This window comes from Agrilus planipennis, unplaced genomic scaffold (genome assembly GCF_000699045.2).
Source record: "Agrilus planipennis isolate EAB-ADULT unplaced genomic scaffold, Apla_2.0 scaffold15, whole genome shotgun sequence".
Lineage (NCBI taxonomy): Eukaryota > Metazoa > Arthropoda > Insecta > Coleoptera > Buprestidae > Agrilus > Agrilus planipennis.
The window spans coordinates 593,029-612,660 of record NW_020438871.1 but is presented as its reverse complement, the minus strand read 5'-3'; the positions used below and the strand labels follow the sequence as shown (position 1 = coordinate 612,660).

At 35.6% G+C, this 19,632-nt stretch overlaps 1 protein-coding gene and 1 long non-coding RNA gene across 2 annotated transcripts; both read right to left on the bottom strand.

Moving 5' to 3' along the window:
• Nucleotides 1-53: 53 nt before the first annotated feature.
• On the bottom strand, nt 54-1,032 carry LOC112905399. Its single transcript, XR_003231750.1, has 2 exons — nt 683-1,032; nt 54-365 (listed from the first exon to the last, which is right to left on the bottom strand). It is a non-coding gene; the product is annotated as an uncharacterized LOC112905399 (long non-coding RNA).
• Nucleotides 1,033-4,092: 3,060 nt separating this feature from the next.
• LOC108735258 (E3 ubiquitin-protein ligase HUWE1) lies at nt 4,093-17,903 on the bottom strand. The gene is given in 20 exon segments (XM_025978362.1): nt 4,093-4,392; nt 4,447-4,559; nt 4,614-5,061; nt 5,125-7,478; nt 7,536-7,844; nt 7,908-8,470; nt 8,511-8,661; nt 8,729-8,923; nt 9,019-9,175; nt 9,232-9,495; nt 9,559-13,104; nt 13,167-14,188; nt 14,245-14,866; nt 14,925-15,026; nt 15,082-15,601; nt 15,663-15,934; nt 16,002-16,259; nt 16,322-16,561; nt 16,914-17,241; nt 17,559-17,903. Coding segments are annotated over 19 exon segments (11,700 nt in total). The 5' UTR covers nt 17,178-17,241; nt 17,559-17,903.
• Between the last annotated feature and the right edge of the window lie 1,729 nt (nt 17,904-19,632).

Genomic DNA, 19,632 nt, shown 5'->3' with positions numbered 1-19,632 from the left:
ACTTTTTGCTTATTTTATGTTATACTGGTTCACTTACTGTACTATTATAATTTACATCACAATTAAGAGCCCATTTATTATCAGGGAAAGGTTCTGCAGCTTCTTCTAGTATCCTATCAAAAGTATCCAATATGTTGATCCAATGATAAAGTTCACATTTTCCAAATGTCCACGTACTGATTTTAGATAATTCCTCCAACAGTTCCAAGTGACTGCAGAGTAATAACTTCTCAATAAGCCCCTCGCATTCAGGGGGTATTTCTGAAGTACCTTTGCGAATGCGATTACGATCGATCCTCATGTTACCAAAATAAAACTACCTAGTACACTATCATCAAACTTGAAATTACAAATCCCATCTTGTTCTACAAAAAAAATACTAAGTAAATATGTACATCGTCATCATAAATAATAAATAAATCATCGTATTGTCTTCAAAAAAGCAAAATAAGAATGAACTGCAGCAGTGCATTACAAACTGATAAAACAGCTGATTAAAACAAATGCAACACGCAATTTAATATATATATTACTAAGTTTTTAAAGGAAGGCGTATTAAATTTAAATATTTTATAAAAGGTAGTAATGAAAATAACAAAACTGTTAACAGTTATTTGAGGAAGAATGTGCAATACTGCTTAGTCACCACAAAGAACAAACGTTACATGCGTGAACTACTTACAATAATCTAATAATTAATAACGATCTAATGCCGTGTACATCAATTATCTGTTCAATCAAATATCACCATAATGTTTACTGCAATTACTGGTAGTATTCTGCGACAGTTCCACAGCACTTCTTATGCGTACGCCAATGCGGCCATATTGAATAATCAAACTTAAACAAATCAAACTTTCTGGCAAATGTAATATGCTTAATATTCTTGTATTTTAATTCTCCACCAGTACTTTTAGAAAGCTAATAAATATAAACATAAAATGTAAACCATCTGGTAGGCTGTAAATATCAAAAAATTATACTGGTACCAAATTCACTTACTTCATTGCTTGTATACTTTTGCTTGTAACTGCTGTATACCGCTATGTAGATATGTATGTTGGTGTGACCTTGTTGTCTTGCTGGGTAAACATAGATTTGCCAACTGTTCAGCAAAAGTATTCGTGTCCAACTTCAGTTTTAGGAGAATTTCAACAAAACGACTGCAAAATGATCTATTTATTTAATTTGGTTTCAAATACAATTTGTTTGAACAAATGTAAGTGGTGAATGATTAGAAGATATGTAACTTTATAATCAATTTATAATCAATTAAAAAACATTAGCGTTTTAAGAAATGGTTTTTAGTGTGGTCAATAAATCTTTGAGGTCTTTCTCGAGGGCTTCGAGGACTTTCTGGCGAATCCATTAGTCTCATTAAATTTTGTTCAATTGCAATATAGGACGGATCTGTTGTGTCGATTTCTTCAGATGACTGTAATGATGAAGGTCCCTGTATTGCTTCAGGTTCTTGCAAATTGGAATATCTTCCTGTTAGCAAAGCACTTGATGTTCCACTTTGTATCTCCTGACTAGCTCTAAAAATTTCCTCAACTTGCTCCAAATTCCAGGGTTCCATTAACTCATAAGGTCTTGAGCCATCAGGAATCCTTAGTGTCTCATGAAAATCTTGATCAAAAAAGTTTTCTGGTAGAAGAGTTTCTCTCCGAGATAATCGAATTGTTTCTTCTTCATCTTGTTGATCCTGTGAAAATAAGTTAGATATTCCAGAAATCGGCAAGTATCCAATTGGTAAAGTCGTTAAATATGGGGAATTTGTAAGAGAAGCATCACTTAATGAATCCAAAGGATAATTTCTTGGAGATCGATTAATTTCTTGTTCAATTTCAGCTTCTATAGCTTGCTCTAAATTTTGGCGTAAATTTCTATAAAAGTCGTCAGAAGGCGATTCTGAATTTTCAGAAGAAAGCGTTCCAGGAAAAATCTCTTGGTGATTACGAAAATATTGGGACTGGTTTGTTTCTCCCCCCCCTTGAAGTAAACGACTATTATTACTAGTATAAACAGGATCATACAAACTTGTGGAAGGAGTAGTTGGAATTGTAGATGGTATTAAAGGAAGCATGTAATAAGGTGAGGAAGGTACCGGCCTTCTTAATAATTCTTCGAATGATAGTAATGGCCATTCATCAGTATCTGAAGTATCATTTACTTGATTCGCCCATATAGAGGAAAGGATATTCTTAGGTTCTTCTATGCTTGAATTTGGTCCTTGGTTGCGTCCGTTTCTTTCTAATACGAAAAATGTTTCTGAATTTTCTTTTGAAACGACATTTGTCAGGGGAACAAAGTCTAAAATATTTTCTATTAAATGCAGTTCTTCATCTTCCCAAATTTCACTTGTATCATTTTCTTCTTCTGAACTGCTTCTTTCTGAATTATTATCTGATTTCTCATTAATAGTATTTTCTTTTCTTTCTTGATTCATTTTAGTAGGTATTTTTCCTTGATTGAAAGTGACTTCAAGCAAAAAGAGTCACAAGGTTTATTTTATTTTTAATTATAGCAAATTACGGTTTTTTGATATCAGTTTTTTTTTATTTTTCAGATGTAAATACGTAAAAAATCACAATTTTACCCTTAATTTTATCATTAGACGTTTTAGTTAATAGACAGTTCTTGACTTTTGCAATTGTTTTCTATTTTACAATGCAAATAATTAAGCAATTGTTTTTCCGCCAATTTTTGAAAATGTTGTGAAGGTATTATGGACAATAATTTACTTTATGGATTTTCGTACTTGTTGAATTTGTATCACAGTTGGGTGAAGGTGAAGTCGAAGAAAATATCTATCATCAAACATACACATCAAATTTAAGATGTCTGTCGGACTTCGGAAATGGCGTTTGTTTTAAAAAAAAATATGTTTTTGTGCAATAAGAATTATTAATTTATAAATTACAATTGTAAAAGTGAATCATATTGTCTTATATATTACAGATAATGGCTTCGCAATATTCCCGTGAGCAAATTAAGATTGCAGTTGCAAAAATTTGTCTAACCATTGGATGGCATTCGGTACAAACAACCTCGGTGGAAATTTTAACCGATATCTTGTCGCACTATTTATTACAACTTGGAAAATCTACTGCGGATTATGCAAACGAATGTAAGATATTAAGAATTAAAGTGATGATTTTATACCCTTATAAATATTCTAGTTGGAATGATTGAACCAAATTTGGATCATTTGGCATTAGCATTTCGTGATTTTCATGTAAATCTTTCGGAATTAGAAGAGTATGTTAAATATGTCGACTTTGGAGAACCTCCAACATCTGTACCAAAGTTTCCAATTCCAAAAGAAGATCATCTTAATTTTCTTAAACCTGGTAGTAAAGAAGTTGTTACAAGACCAGTGTATATTCATGAACATTTACCACCAATGCATCCAGTGTTAGAAGGTAAAGTAAATACTATATACTACATGGATAATTAAAAGAAATTGTGTGTTGTATCATTTAGTAAATGATAATGAAGTTGAAGAGAAAAAAGAAGAACCTGAAAATCTTTCACGTTCTGAAAATACATGTCCTATATTTAAAAGGCCAGAAACAACAGTTGGAGAGCCTTTTAAAAGACCCAGGTATTTACATACTGTGTTTTATAAGATTGGTTAAGGTTTTTAGTGTTCAAGTATTTTTTTTAAACAAGGTTACTCTTAGAAGAAGAAGGAAGACCCACTAGGGAAATAAGTAGTGTGATGATGACGACATCTGGTTTTTTATCACCAGCTCGTGAAGGTAAACTTCCAGAATCTCGGACTCCACTGGTTTCAATTGATCCTACACCACAAAGTAATAATGTTATGCCTACTGATTCTATTAAAAAACCTGTAAAAGCACTGAAAAAAGTAGAGAAGAAGAAAGAAAAAGGAGGGAAAGAACTATTTAAGCCAGGTTTAGATGAAAGAATTAAAAAAATAGCTAATATGAAGGACATTGTTAAACTTAAACAAGTTAAGATGAATAATAATGCTAATAATCCGTCACTACTGGCGAATAATGTGTTGCTAAATAATGATATAAAAATAACTCAGATACCAAACAGTAAAATCAATTCGGCTCTCCCTCAAAATAAGTTTAATAAAGCTCTTGAAGCAGCAAGACTGAAAACANGAAGAATTTGATTAAGAACAGTTCTGTGTTTCTCGGCAAATATTAAGAATTTCAACTGATCAGGAGGAACAGGGGTCTTAGCGTTTCCTTCTGAACTGTTTTGATCAGGTTCAGGGAAATGAGAAGTAGCAGAGGAACTACTTGAAAGAGACATGTCATTATCGGGAGATTTATTAGTTTCTTTGGAGGAAGCTTCTTTGTCTCCTGCGCCCTGTTGTGGAGAATGAACCAAGAAGAACGCTTCAACTGCCGGCTAAAATAAAACAAGTTGACAATAATTCAACGACGAAAGTAATCAATTACTTACTTGTAAAACTAGAACTGCATGATGATCTGGAGTATGCTCCAACTCTAAAAGACATGCACTTAAAGTTTCCCAAAGTGACTCTAAACTTTTCAATTGATCACTTAAAGCTGGAACTGAAACAAATAATTATAAATAGAAATTAACTTTAGGCTTTAGTGACAAATTACCTATCGCAGTGTTAGAACCATTTTCCGGAAACATATCGTATTCTTCTGAGGTTGCTTTTCCATCTGCTTCACCTCTTTCTTTTTTTGCGTCAGTTGCTCCTTCTTCGTCTTTCTTGGGTGCTTTTTTTATTGCGTCCCGAATTTGAACGATAACTCTCAGTACCCTCAGGAAGAAAACTTGACTTGATGTCTTCGATGTCAGTGGGGCCATTGAAGGTAACTGAAGATCACAAGATGTTTTAACTTTTGAAGAAGCAGTAATTACCACGTTCTCTTTGGTGAATCTATTTGATACTACACCCTTTGATGTACTAGGTCCAGGATCTTCTGCAGTTTTACGTTTCTTTTGAGCGTTGTTTAAGTTTCTAAGTTCTTCTAACATGTTCTGGATTTGTTCCTTGACAGTTTCTCCAATACGAATAGCACCATTAAGCAGAAGATTAAAAATCTAGCACAAAAAAACAATTCGTTACTTTATAACAAAAGTTGTCAATAAACAAAACGGACTTACAGTGTAACTCATTACCAAGGAGCAGTTGGATAAATTCAATAAAAGATTTGTTACATCTTCGAGACCTTCTTCAGAACAACTCTTGTAAGTAAGAACTTTAACTGCTAGATTAAGAGCGCTTTCAGGAGCTGTAATACAATCAAATTTAGGAACTTGCTTTTTCGGCTTTGATCCAGTATTTTTAGTTAGGTCGGGCATTCCAGTCGTTATCACAGACAATAATCGAAGCAATTTATCTGTCAGTTGCATACTACGGTAAATAATGGGAGAGGATAGCATAGTAAGTAATTGTCCAAAAGCCGATTGTTCGAACGTAACGTTTGTGTTTTCTACGTCTAAGCAAAGACTCAAGTTTGTGTGCACTTTGGCCAGGCTCTTTCCTTTCTTGTTGCTAGCAGAATCCAACTTGAGAAGCATATCCCAGAAATCAGTACTTTCTGGCCTAATTTTAGAAGGAGAAGGTGTTGGTTTACTGTCGTCTTTTTCCCTTACTCTAATCGGTACTAGAAACGTAGGAAAACTTTTGGAGAGTGATATCAGTAAATCCAACGCATTTTTGCAAACAATCGGTGCAGCTTGAGGATGAATGGTAACAGTTGCTGCATTTGAACGATCGCTTCTTTTGCCTGGTATACGATTAACTAAAAATACATTTGCGTGGCAACCTAAAGCAGCCTCCATCCTGATATTTAACCAACTGGCACCGTTATTAAGGTGTCGAGCATCTGTTAGGAGCTTGCTAATTAATGGACCAGGTTTCGGTGTGCGACGTAACGGCTTGTTAAGATTTTCATCTGGTTTTGCTTGAACACTTCTCTCTATGATCGACAGCAAAGACTTTACTATCCATTCTCGAGTAGGTGCATGATAACAAAGATTTCTGATCACCCTGTGAAGTCGTAAAGTATGAAGCTTTGGGTCGTCGGTAAATATTAACACTAAGAGACAAGAAAGAGCTTCATGATCTAGAAGTTGTCTTCCTCTAACTCTCATGTTTTGCGCAGAATTACTTTGTACAAAGTCAGCCCTTCCCCAACTTCCCCACTGCGCTCTTTGGGGAATCATGTGAGTATTTATCCTTGTTCCTAGACGACTTCTTGCCGATTGTCGAATAATAGTAGTAAGATTACTTTGGAAGAAGCGCTCTTGCATCATTTGCCTGTTTCGGGCTTCCCAATCTCTTCTTAAGGTTTGCGCTTCTGCTGCTAAGTCTGGAGGAAGAGCCGACATTTGTGAATCTTCCATGTCTGACAAGATCATTGTCCGTAGAGACGGCTGCAAAGTTTCAAAGAACGCTCCGGCGTCAACTGGTTCATCAGGATTTGCTCGAGCAGCAGCTTGACGTTGTTGTTCCAATCTTTGTTGGGTCAACACTTCTTCCTGTAGAGAAGGTGGTAATGCAGCTAAGAATTCCGGACTTACTTCTGCAGAACTTCCGGCTGCTGCTTGATCAGAACTGCTACTGGGAGCAGAAGCACGTTGTTGAAGTCGTAACATTCTACATTGATCTAGAACTTCTCTACGCATTTCAGGAGGCAGAGCCTCTAAGAACGATGGATCAACACCTTCGGGGATTTCTTCGTTTCCATCTGCGGGTCTTGCAGTTTCTTCTACCATTATGACATCAGTATTAGCACTTGCAGCTTCCGTTTGTATTTGACTTGCACCTGAGCTTTCTTCTTGATTTTGAGTTTGAGGAACTGGGTTTTTATCATCAGTTGCAGTAGTATAATCGTTATTTGAAGATGTAGGATTTGCATTTTCAGTTGTAACCGTTCTGCTAGTAGCGGCAGCAGCAGAAGCAGTTTCAGCGACATTACTTGAAGATGTTTCACTTTCAGATGAATTAGAATCCAGCACGACTGTGTCGCTAATTTCTTGCTGTTGTTCAGATTGCTGAGTCACATTTTGTTGTTCTTGACGTCGTCGTTCAAATATTTCTTGCCTTTCGCGAAGACTAGAACGTAAACTGTCTAAACTTTGTTGTAAAGCATTTGTTTCATCAACTGTTATCAGCGAAAAAATGCTCGGGTACATGGACGTCGAAAATCTAGGCTCTGCATTTGCTGCATTACGATCCTCTTCATTATCTTCACTGTCTTCAGCATCTTCTAGTTCTTCATTTTCATTAGAAACAGGGAGTCTACTATCATCAGGAGCATTAGTAGCTCCTCCTGAACCAAAATCTAATGGTGGAGGAGTAGGAATGCGAGAAAAATAATTTTGTGGCAATTGAGGTATTTCGTCTCTTGAATTGGAAGATGAAACAAAATCAGGAACTTCAATAGGCTCGTATGAAGTAAATTCGATATTTCCCAGTGCTTGTAGGACTCGATCTGCATCTGCTATTTGTTCTAAATGTAATTAAAAATAACAAAAAAGTAAACAGGTAATATTATACATTTACTTACGCAAAGTTCTGTTAGGAATAGCGTCGTTGCTTTCGCGCATCCAACCTGATTCATTCTCTACATTCTCAAATCTTGATGGTAAATGAACGACAGGAATCGGTTGTCCTATTTGATTTTCCTGTTCGCCACCCACGGTAATGCAATCAGAATCATGCACCCAGGTGGAACCGTTTTCGTTATTTCCTAGATTCTGTGACAAGTCAGGGATTGGTTGATCAATTTGCCATGCTTGCTGGTTGACACTGTTAGATTGTAAAGTATTTTCCACATTTGCAAGTGTAGGAATTGATATTATCGTTCGCTCGGGTTCTGTAAATTAATAGACAGATTAATTACAATTGCACGCAAGATGCTTTTTTTAAATATAACTACCTGACTGAGATTGTTCATTATTTGCCTGTGAAACTTGTGCAGAAGAATGTTCTGAGTTATTATCAGAGTCGATTTCAACATTTTCTACAGAAGGAAGAGTAACATTTAAGTCGAATGCATTCTTAATTTGGGGCTCTTCATGTTTACCTTCCTCAGGTTTCTGTTTGTTTTTGTTCGACTTAGTTTCCTCCTCTTCTCGTTTACGTTTTCTTTCAGCCATTTCAACATTTCTCGCTTTGATCAAGGGACAGATTAGTTTATAACATACCAAAATGGTTATGTCATAGGTAGACTCTACGTCTAATAATTTTGATTCTTCATTCCACCAGTGAAGGAACGGTGGTACATAGTTTAATGTGGCTGCTAAACTAGGACCAAACAAGTATCCAGACTGGTCAACAAGATCTATTTGTTCTTCTGCGGTTGGAAATAAGCTGAAGTTGTCCATAACCACTACTCTAGCTGATTCATGGGTACCAGGAGAATTCATGAGTTGGTTGCTTCCGAGAGTAAGATTCTGAGCCGCTGCTGGACCCAGAAGTCTAGAAAGGGACAATGCATATCTAGAATGTAATTGCAAAACACTGCAAAAACCCAATTTACCTTTGTAAGATAACAGGTGGATTAGAATTTCTCGGGTTGAAGTGTAGGTACTGGTATCTTCTTGCGCGATTGGTACGTTGATTTCTGTTAGCAGTGGTTGTTGTATTTTCGTTGTTGTGACGGGAGACCAACAGGGGATGAATAATCGGAACTAAATTTAAAGAAATTTATATTAAATTGACAAGAGAACAAACAAATGAAAAATGTAAATAGCTAACCTGATTGATCAGCACTGTTGCTGGGTTCATCGAATATTGGAACAGCAAATCCATTTTCATTCCAGCGTACACGAGGAAGGGTTTCGTTATCAGTATCATGTTCAGCATATTGAATCATTAGAATGTCATCATCGTCCCTGTCTGTGTTTGAAGCTATATGGAAAATTCCTGAATTATCATCGAAATTATCCGTTCCTTGAAAATTGTAAAACAAATAAACTTAAAATAAAAGGAACAAAAAAAAAAAGAACAAAAACTATAAACAGGAACAAAAAGGGGTTAAATTATACCCTCGTTATTGTCGTCATCGTCGTAATTATTTTCGTCGTTTTCATCCCCTTCGTCGATATCTTCATCATCCACATCATTCTCGTTATCGTCGTCTTCTACTTCCTGATCAGATGCATTTGAATCTGAGTCTCCAGAGTCTGTACTCATAAGCTCTTCCTATATATATAAACATTAAAGGAATGTATTATTAATTACTTTTACTTTTAACTTACAGTAGCGTCTCTTTCATTGTCATAACTCATGTTAGCATCTTCATCAATATCCATACCATGATGATTTCTACTGGACGCAACTTCACTATAACTGCGGCTCCCACCATCACCATTTCCTCTTTCGAGTAACTGATCCATTATATTTACTAAAACATGGTCGCTTTCTTCGGGGACATTTGTTGCTTCCGGATTTGCTTCTAAACTTGAAGCTACTGCAGAAATGTCGTGGTCTGTATTTTCTGTATCCTCGATGGTTTCTTCACCCTAAACATTTAATAATTATTGAAATAACTTAATTAAAATAGAATTATATTAACGGAACTATACCTGTGCATTTGTAGCTTCGGTTGATGTGGTACCACTTTGTGTGACCCCAGTATCATCTAAATTATTATGAGAGCTCTTTTTGTTTGATTTATTTGATGATGCGTTACCAGTCACAGGTTGATTCACAATTCTAGACAGAGCCTCCATAGGTTTAAGAGCACTGTTTACAGTAGCTGGAAAATTCGGACTTGACAAGTCAAGACAATGTGGAACCCGGGCCAAATCATTAAAAATTCCTTTTTTTAACATCAGTTTCACCATGTTATTCATTTGACCACTACTCATTGACTGAGCTTTGTGGACTCTCATTTGGTTATTGGCAGGTGGGCAATTTTCAATTACTGTCCAAATAATACCAGTTAACAACTGAACTTGGGTGTGTTTTTCTATTGATTCTTGCATCATGAGTGCCCTTATTAAGGCAGATTTTACTTCTCCGACCAATGTTATTTGCGCTTCAGGTGAGTGATTGCAGGATGCTATGGCTGCTATCAGCATACGACACATCATAGAGCAATCGCGATCAGAACTATTTTCGGTTATAGGAAGAAGTTTGTCAAACATGAAAGCTAATGCAGTACAGTCTTCGGTTATAAATTCAGAACAGCCTGCTTTAAACACGTAGTCTGTAACAAGTTTGGCTACAGCTCCATAAGAAACGACGGCGTCTGCTAGTATTTTCAGAATAGTGTGCTTTGCTAGTAAAGGTTTTCGAGCCATTTCTTGCTCCAATTTTTTATCTATATTTGTTTCACTTCCGTTTCTAGTCAGTTTCACTCTCATAATAGGTGTAGAAGACGAATCATCTTGACTGTCGATGTTGAGCATTTCTGAACTTCCATTTCCACTTAGAAGAGACGAAGCTCTTTGGTACATAGTTTCACGTTGTTTGCTATTAACCTTTTTAGATGCTGAAGCTTCACTTATATCTGGGGCGTCTAATTCCAAAGGTTGAACCAAGACATTCAACAAATCGTAAATTACTCTTATAGAAAACTCTTCCATATTTGGAGGGTGAGAATGTTTCGATGGTTCGGCACGCATAGGCAAACGTGAATCAATTTCATCGTTTCTTCTAAATATACTACAATCAACACGTAAAATGTTCTTGGCTACTTGGAAAAAAGTCTCTGGAGATCGTGTCACAGCACCACCAATCTGTCTAACCATATACATTAATTCTCTGTAAGGTGGAGGTATTGACGGTAAAGTGCGACCTCTGATCACCTTTTCTATGGCGTGTGCCAATGTTTGGGAATCTTCTAAAGTGTGACGGATTAAAATGGTAGCTAGCGGGCCGTAGCCACTAAATGCGGCTGTTTGTCTCATATTTAACAAGCATCTAACACCACCTTCTTGTACAAATATATTCGCAATTTCAAAGCTTCTTGTAAGACGTAAGCAGACACGCATAATGGCATGCAGAAGGTCTTTATCAATCTGAAGATGCATAAGTTTAACGCAGATCTTTACAAGTTCTATATTTTGTTTTCTTAACAAATTCGGCACAGGTCTGCAACGTTTTTGTTCTTTTTCATTTAACAGTGAATCATCAGCAATTGCCATTTCGATTGGTTCTTGAGTTTGATCATTAAGGAGGTTCCTTGGTGTCATCGATATTGGTCGATTATTTCCACTTTCGTCGTTACATTGTAACATGTTTGAGAATGTTATGGTATATCTTCGTCTTCCGCACGTTACTCTAATACTTTGCTCTCCATTCCAGTAAGCTTCATTAATAAGTTTGTTGTTGGTTGTAGAGTATGGCGTCCACTTCCCAGTTACTAAATCATACCACTTCCAAACTCTATTTGTAACTAAGTGCATGTTCCATTTTCTTTGGGAGCAAGTAGCTACTTTTCCTACAGAATCCAACAGAAGCAAGAAAGGTGTCAACCATTTAGGCTCAACTTTCTTTTCAGCAGTTGACATGGCATGTTCTGCTAGACAAATTAAAGCCAGCATGTTTCTTAACATACCAGATTTGTGAACTGCTAAGGCGGATGGAATACGCATTTCAAAATATGAAGGAACTTCGAAGAACAAAACGTATAAGTGGGTGAAACACCCCAGTCGATGAGCCCTCTGTGAATCGTAAATAAGTTCTACAAAATCTTTGAAGGAAATGTTATAAATTTTTTCGAGTATGTCTACAACATAACCACGAATTATGGTAAGAATTTTATCTAGAACTTCGTCTCTAAAGTCAGGTCCGTTTCTTTTCATAATTGTAACCAAAAGGTCACAAACTTTATAAACAACTTCCGGTATTTGTTCAATAAGTAACAAGGTATTTTGTAAAGCATTCGAGGTGAATTCGTTTATTTTCTCTCTTGATAATGGTGTCATATCGTCTTCAACAGACTCTTCTTTCTTTTTACCAGATACCGAATCTCCCAAAGACAATGCAATTGCTTGCATAACTTGTTCGTCTTCATCTACATCCATAGTAGATGTTCCTGGCCTTACCAGGTTAGGGGGATGTGCTAAAAGGTAATCAGTGGCTTGCTCTAAACTTAGAGTATGTAAAAGAGCCTCTGTGGCATGTTCACGTGAAAACCCCATGTCCATAAGTTGCCTTAAGTGATCTTGATTAACATCGACTTCTCTACTTGTGGAGGAAGTAGCAGCGGGCTCGGATTTTTTGTCCATATCTTTCAGACGTTCGTTGATAATTTTTTCCGCTCTTAGAATGTGTCTTAATATGGTAAGAATAGATTCGCTCATACGTAATCCATAGTTAGGTAAAGGACGTTTGTCCCAAAGAAGCATAACAGCATCAAAAGCCAATTTTTGCATTTGTATTAGGTATTTAAGAGGGTCAAATGCTGTCATTTTAAAAGCTGCTGAATTCGATTTTGAAGAAACAACATGAGGAGACTCTAGAATGGCCTTCGGATTAACCATTTTTTCAAGAAGCATCAGCCAGGCATCCAAAAATTCACCAGTACCTTCTGGTAAATCAGCATGTTCAATGCCTTCATCAAAAGGAATAGTACCTCCAGCACTTAAGGCCCATTTGAACGTGTTAAAGAATGTAGTGAGACCTTCAAGTTGGACAAATTTTTGGAGCATCAGATGGTATGGATATCTTTTTTCGTCAAAAAGCATGGGACTCGTAAAACCGACACTACATATAAGGAATGTCAACCTAAACTTTGGAATAGGACTTGGAGGTAATTTTTCTGCATTCAGACCATTGGCAAGAAGATAATTTAAAGCGGTGGCTACAGCTTTGGCATACGGGCCTGGACAAGGGGGACTAGACACTATATTTTGACCGCGTCGTTGTCTAACTGGAGAACCTACACATAATTTAACCAAAAGGCCAAACAGTTCAGCCAAAGCTCTACCTAATCGCGAGGACGCGCCAAGAAGAGGTTTTATGTATTTTAACTGTTGGCTTGTCGGCTTATTGATAGCTATTGCTTCGCCATCTATTTCCATACAAAGAGGCGGAGGATTTGTCGAAAGACCTCTCATGGCATAAGCGACGTTCGCTGTCGTGTCTACTGGCGTTTCAGTAGTAGCACAAGTACATTCGGCCTGTTATTAAAAACCAATTGTTGTCTTAGAAAATTATTTAAACAAATTAGTAAACAACTTACCCTATCTGGATCTGGAATATTAAGTTTCCTCATATCTTCGCGATTAAAATCGCAATCAAATGTCTTTCCGTGGATAACATCTTCGCTACATAAAGCTAATAGCAGAGTACTTTCCCACACAAGAGAAGTATAAAGTTCAGCTAAACCTTTAAGTACAATAAGTCCTTGTTCTGAGCCCCAATGTTGAAGAGAAAGGGCGCGAGTATCACTTTGGCTAGTTCGACAAACGTGAACAAACATTAGAACATAACCATGTGCAGCTCCCATTGCATGCAGAAGAGGGGTTACACTTGCATTTGAAAAAGCAGAATCTAAGTGTGTAGCACTCGCCAATTCGTGTAATAGTTTTGATCCAGGAGGGTCATCTGGTGATCTCGTGTAAAGGGGTTTTAAATTTTGCAAGACTTCATTCAACTGTTCCAGTCCTTTCTTTAAGACTTTAGGTTCATGCGCAAGGTTTAAGATGCTTTTGCAGACGGATGCGACAGCCTGGGCTGACGCTGTTACAGGACAATCGACGGGCAGATTGGGTAGACCAAGAATTTTTAATAAGGGGTCTAAACCACCCTGATTCACAAATTCACGACAGTGATCGTCTGTAGAATTATTACTTAAAATCGCATCGATTAATTTCATAACGTTCAAAATATAATCGACTAAAGCAATAGGGGTTTTGTTATCGCTTCTTCCGTGAACTTGAGAATCACTCTGATTTTGAGAAGATGTTGAGGCTTCTTCTTCATCGTCATCTTCTTCGTCCGAAGATCCTATTAAAAGGAAATTTAATACTCTTTGGTTTGAAGTTCATTTATGAATTTTACCCTCAGTGGTAGTGGAAGGTCTAGGTGTATTTGAAGTACTTTGAGGATCTTGTTTACTGTGTGGTCTCCAGCAGACATATTTAGACTCTGTTCCTAAATAACAGAGTTCATGAAGAAGTTTAATTATGCCTCTTGTAGCATCTGCTTTCAAACTTGGTTGGTGGCGCATAAGCTCGTCCATAGCATTACCTAAATTTGATGCTGTAAGTAAATAAAGTTGGTTAAAATGACACTGTGATAATGGAGAATTATAAAACCTGTATCTCCTAATGGATCGGAACTTCGTCGTCGTCTCATAGCAGCTAAGTAAGTAGGAGAAAGAAGAACTTTAAAGAGTCGATCAAATGGTTTACACTTAACAAATGCTTCCAGTCCTCTATTATTTAAACAGAGAGCACTAAAAACGTTTGGCAAAGATCCTAAAACTTCTCGTGTAGCAGGAACATCTTTACAAAGTAGTGCATGTAGAATAATATCAGTTAAACCATTATCTTGCAACGTAGATAAAAGACTAGGTTCTTGAAATACATAAACAGTTACCACATCAGTTGCTAATAAAAAGAGGGATGGACCGTAATATTCTGCATTTAATATAATATGCTTTAATGAATTTGGTAAACTGCCTTCCATGAGATGACGAATGTTGTCAGAAAAGTTGGAATCCTGAAGAGCTTTCTTTAAAAAATTCAACATGGACTTCAAAAGGGCTGCTCTTTGTGGCAAACAAGTTTTTCCTTGATTTGATGCTTTGTAAACTATCTCTACTGCCTTATTTTCTTCTGGATTATCTGTATTACTACTACCACTAGCTTGTGTTTCAGAAGATTGAGAGTTTTTAAATTCATACAATTCCTCTTCTTGACAAAGACTTACTTCAACCTAAGCATTTCAATTAATTTGGTATAATTATTTTATTCAATTTGAAGTACTTTTTTACCTCTAATCTGTTGATAAAACTTTGAAGACCACCATGGGAGTGAAAAGCTTGCATATCCATATTAGTAATAAGATCTATAACTCTCACAGCTCGCGTTACAAACTATAAATACACATTGTGACTGAATAGTTTTTAAAATATTATATACAATACTTACAGTAATATGCTCCAACTCTACCCCATGCCAATTTATAACTTGTAAAAGTGATTCCATCATTCCACATGACACGAGGGCTTCTCCACCTGCTTCATAACTAGCTAAATGGTACAAAAATGAAAACAGTGCAGTAGCAAGAGGTAACGGGAATTTGGACTGCGACTCATCAGCTTGTTGATTGCCCGCTCCTTCTGAAACGTATTCCATATACTTGCTTAACATTTCATGTCCTGTTGGAGGTTCAGCAATAAAATCACCAAAGTCAGTAAACGAACCACTTGATGACGTTCCAGCACTAAATTCTGGTGAAGAACCACCTGAAAGGGGTTCTACAGCTGCAGCTGGCGCTTCGGTTTCTTTTACTTTCACTACGTTTTCTGGTTTTGTCTCAGTTGTGCCCTTTGTTGATGTCTGTTTTGTTAAAGAGGCTATACAGTTACGTACCAAAACTGGCAAAAATCCATGGTATTGACTTGCGCCTGTCACGTCAATTATGCTATTAAGTCGAGAGCCCGGTTTTCTGTTAAAAATAATATATTTTTTTAAATAGTTCTACTGATATTTATTTATTTAAAACTTACTTTGGAAAATGGGGATTTCTATCTAAATGAATAATAGAAGTTAGGGTTCTAAGTGCAGCAGATCTAATTTCCACTAAGTAGGGTTGCTTCAGTTCAACTAACTCTATTAATTCTTCTAACAGTCCATTGTACAGTAGGGTGTGGGCTGTATCTTGTAATGCATTTGAATATACTAACACAGACAAAGCCTGTAGACGAGCCTGTACACAGAGTAATCTGTTTTTATAATCTGCAAATAGGTGAGCTAGTCGCACGTGAGTGAAAAGCCACATCTGCAATTTTAAGAAACAATGTAATCGTTACAGTAGTAAACAATCAACCAATAAGTTTCCAATGTACCTCTTTATCTGGAGGTATATAGTATATACATGTAAGTCCCTTCATAATTTCGGCCGGCGTTTTATGTATTTTATCAACGTTTTCAACATGTATGTAACACATATTTTTTGATTTTGGATCTTTGGGGTCAACTTTTTCTTTTTCTGTTGAATGTTCTCGGTGAAATTCAAAATGTAACGTTGTCGCTGAAGGGGGTATGGGCTTGTTAGGATCACAGCAATCGGCTAGGCCAAAGCCATTTTCCTTTCCACCCCAACTCTGTTTTAAAAGAAAACACAAAGCCATTATCAATAATGAAATAATAATCCTTAATATGTTACCTCTGCTAAATAATGTAATCTAGACAAAAGAGCCTGTCTCTTATCAGAAGGTAACCTAGTAATAAAATTACTTCGTTTTGAGAACATGTACAGTAAGTTTAAGACTCCAAGAACGACAGACATGTCGCTGGAACTCAACAAAGTCACCAGATGCTCCATTGAGTTGTATAAATGTCGAGAGAACGAATGTTCGATTAATAAAGTAGTGAAATGGAGGGTCCATAGTAGAAGTTTCTTTTCCTATTTGAGCAGAATAAAATTTCAATAAAAACAATACAATTCAAAAAATAAGAAAATATTTAAGCTTCCATTAATCTCTAGACTTCTTATTTTATTTATTTATAATATTTCTATAGGCAGTGTGTCTTTTACAAAAAGACTAAAAACTTAAAATTTCATTAATGAAGAGGTAGACTGTAGTTACAAATACATAACACAATACATTTAAAAACAAAAAAGTTAACTATAATTGTGCAACATTTAGTACATTTTTCTTTTTTTTTTTTTTATTTAGATCAAAAATTACTGATTTACTTTAATTATCATTTGTATGTTACTTTTTGCTTATTTTATGTTATACTGGTTCACTTACTGTACTATTATAATTTACATCACAATTAAGAGCCCATTTATTATCAGGGAAAGGTTCTGCAGCTTCTTCTAGTATCCTATCAAAAGTATCCAATATGTTGATCCAATGATAAAGTTCACATTTTCCAAATGTCCACGTACTGATTTTAGATAATTCCTCCAACAGTTCCAAGTGACTGCAGAGTAATAACTTCTCAATAAGCCCCTCGCATTCAGGGGGTATTTCTGAAGTACCTTTGCGAATGCGATTACGATCGATCCTCATGTTACCAAAATAAAACTACCTAGTACACTATCATCAAACTTGAAATTACAAATCCCATCTTGTTCTACAAAAAAAATACTAAGTAAATATGTACATCGTCATCATAAATAATAAATAAATCATCGTATTGTCTTCAAAAAAGCAAAATAAGAATGAACTGCAGCAGTGCATTACAAACTGATAAAACAGCTGATTAAAACAAATGCAACACGCAATTTAATATATATATTACTAAGTTTTTAAAGGAAGGCGTATTAAATTTAAATATTTTATAAAAGGTAGTAATGAAAATAACAAAACTGTTAACAGTTATTTGAGGAAGAATGTGCAATACTGCTTAGTCACCACAAAGAACAAACGTTACATGCGTGAACTACTTACAATAATCTAATAATTAATAACGATCTAATGCCGTGTACATCAATTATCTGTTCAATCAAATATCACCATAATGTTTACTGCAATTACTGGTAGTATTCTGCGACAGTTCCACAGCACTTCTTATGCGTACGCCAATGCGGCCATATTGAATAATCAAACTTAAACAAATCAAACTTTCTGGCAAATGTAATATGCTTAATATTCTTGTATTTTAATTCTCCACCAGTACTTTTAGAAAGCTAATAAATATAAACATAAAATGTAAACCATCTGGTAGGCTGTAAATATCAAAAAATTATACTGGTACCAAATTCACTTACTTCATTGCTTGTATACTTTTGCTTGTAACTGCTGTATACCGCTATGTAGATATGTATGTTGGTGTGACCTTGTTGTCTTGCTGGGTAAACATAGATTTGCCAACTGTTCAGCAAAAGTATTCGTGTCCAACTTCAGTTTTAGGAGAATTTCAACAAAACGACTGCAAAATGATCTATTTATTTAATTTGGTTTCAAATACAATTTGTTTGAACAAATGTAAGTGGTGAATGATTAGAAGATATGTAACTTTATAATCAATTTATAATCAATTAAAAAACATTAGCGTTTTAAGAAATGGTTTTTAGTGTGGTCAATAAATCTTTGAGGTCTTTCTCGAGGGCTTCGAGGACTTTCTGGCGAATCCATTAGTCTCATTAAATTTTGTTCAATTGCAATATAGGACGGATCTGTTGTGTCGATTTCTTCAGATGACTGTAATGATGAAGGTCCCTGTATTGCTTCAGGTTCTTGCAAATTGGAATATCTTCCTGTTAGCAAAGCACTTGATGTTCCACTTTGTATCTCCTGACTAGCTCTAAAAATTTCCTCAACTTGCTCCAAATTCCAGGGTTCCATTAACTCATAAGGTCTTGAGCCATCAGGAATCCTTAGTGTCTCATGAAAATCTTGATCAAAAAAGTTTTCTGGTAGAAGAGTTTCTCTCCGAGATAATCGAATTGTTTCTTCTTCATCTTGTTGATCCTGTGAAAATAAGTTAGATATTCCAGAAATCGGCAAGTATCCAATTGGTAAAGTCGTTAAATATGGGGAATTTGTAAGAGAAGCATCACTTAATGAATCCAAAGGATAATTTCTTGGAGATCGATTAATTTCTTGTTCAATTTCAGCTTCTATAGCTTGCTCTAAATTTTGGCGTAAATTTCTATAAAAGTCGTCAGAAGGCGATTCTGAATTTTCAGAAGAAAGCGTTCCAGGAAAAATCTCTTGGTGATTACGAAAATATTGGGACTGGTTTGTTTCTCCCCCCCCTTGAAGTAAACGACTATTATTACTAGTATAAACAGGATCATACAAACTTGTGGAAGGAGTAGTTGGAATTGTAGATGGTATTAAAGGAAGCATGTAATAAGGTGAGGAAGGTACCGGCCTTCTTAATAATTCTTCGAATGATAGTAATGGCCATTCATCAGTATCTGAAGTATCATTTACTTGATTCGCCCATATAGAGGAAAGGATATTCTTAGGTTCTTCTATGCTTGAATTTGGTCCTTGGTTGCGTCCGTTTCTTTCTAATACGAAAAATGTTTCTGAATTTTCTTTTGAAACGACATTTGTCAGGGGAACAAAGTCTAAAATATTTTCTATTAAATGCAGTTCTTCATCTTCCCAAATTTCACTTGTATCATTTTCTTCTTCTGAACTGCTTCTTTCTGAATTATTATCTGATTTCTCATTAATAGTATTTTCTTTTCTTTCTTGATTCATTTTAGTAGGTATTTTTCCTTGATTGAAAGTGACTTCAAGCAAAAAGAGTCACAAGGTTTATTTTATTTTTAATTATAGCAAATTACGGTTTTTTGATATCAGTTTTTTTTTATTTTTCAGATGTAAATACGTAAAAAATCACAATTTTACCCTTAATTTTATCATTAGACGTTTTAGTTAATAGACAGTTCTTGACTTTTGCAATTGTTTTCTATTTTACAATGCAAATAATTAAGCAATTGTTTTTCCGCCAATTTTTGAAAATGTTGTGAAGGTATTATGGACAATAATTTACTTTATGGATTTT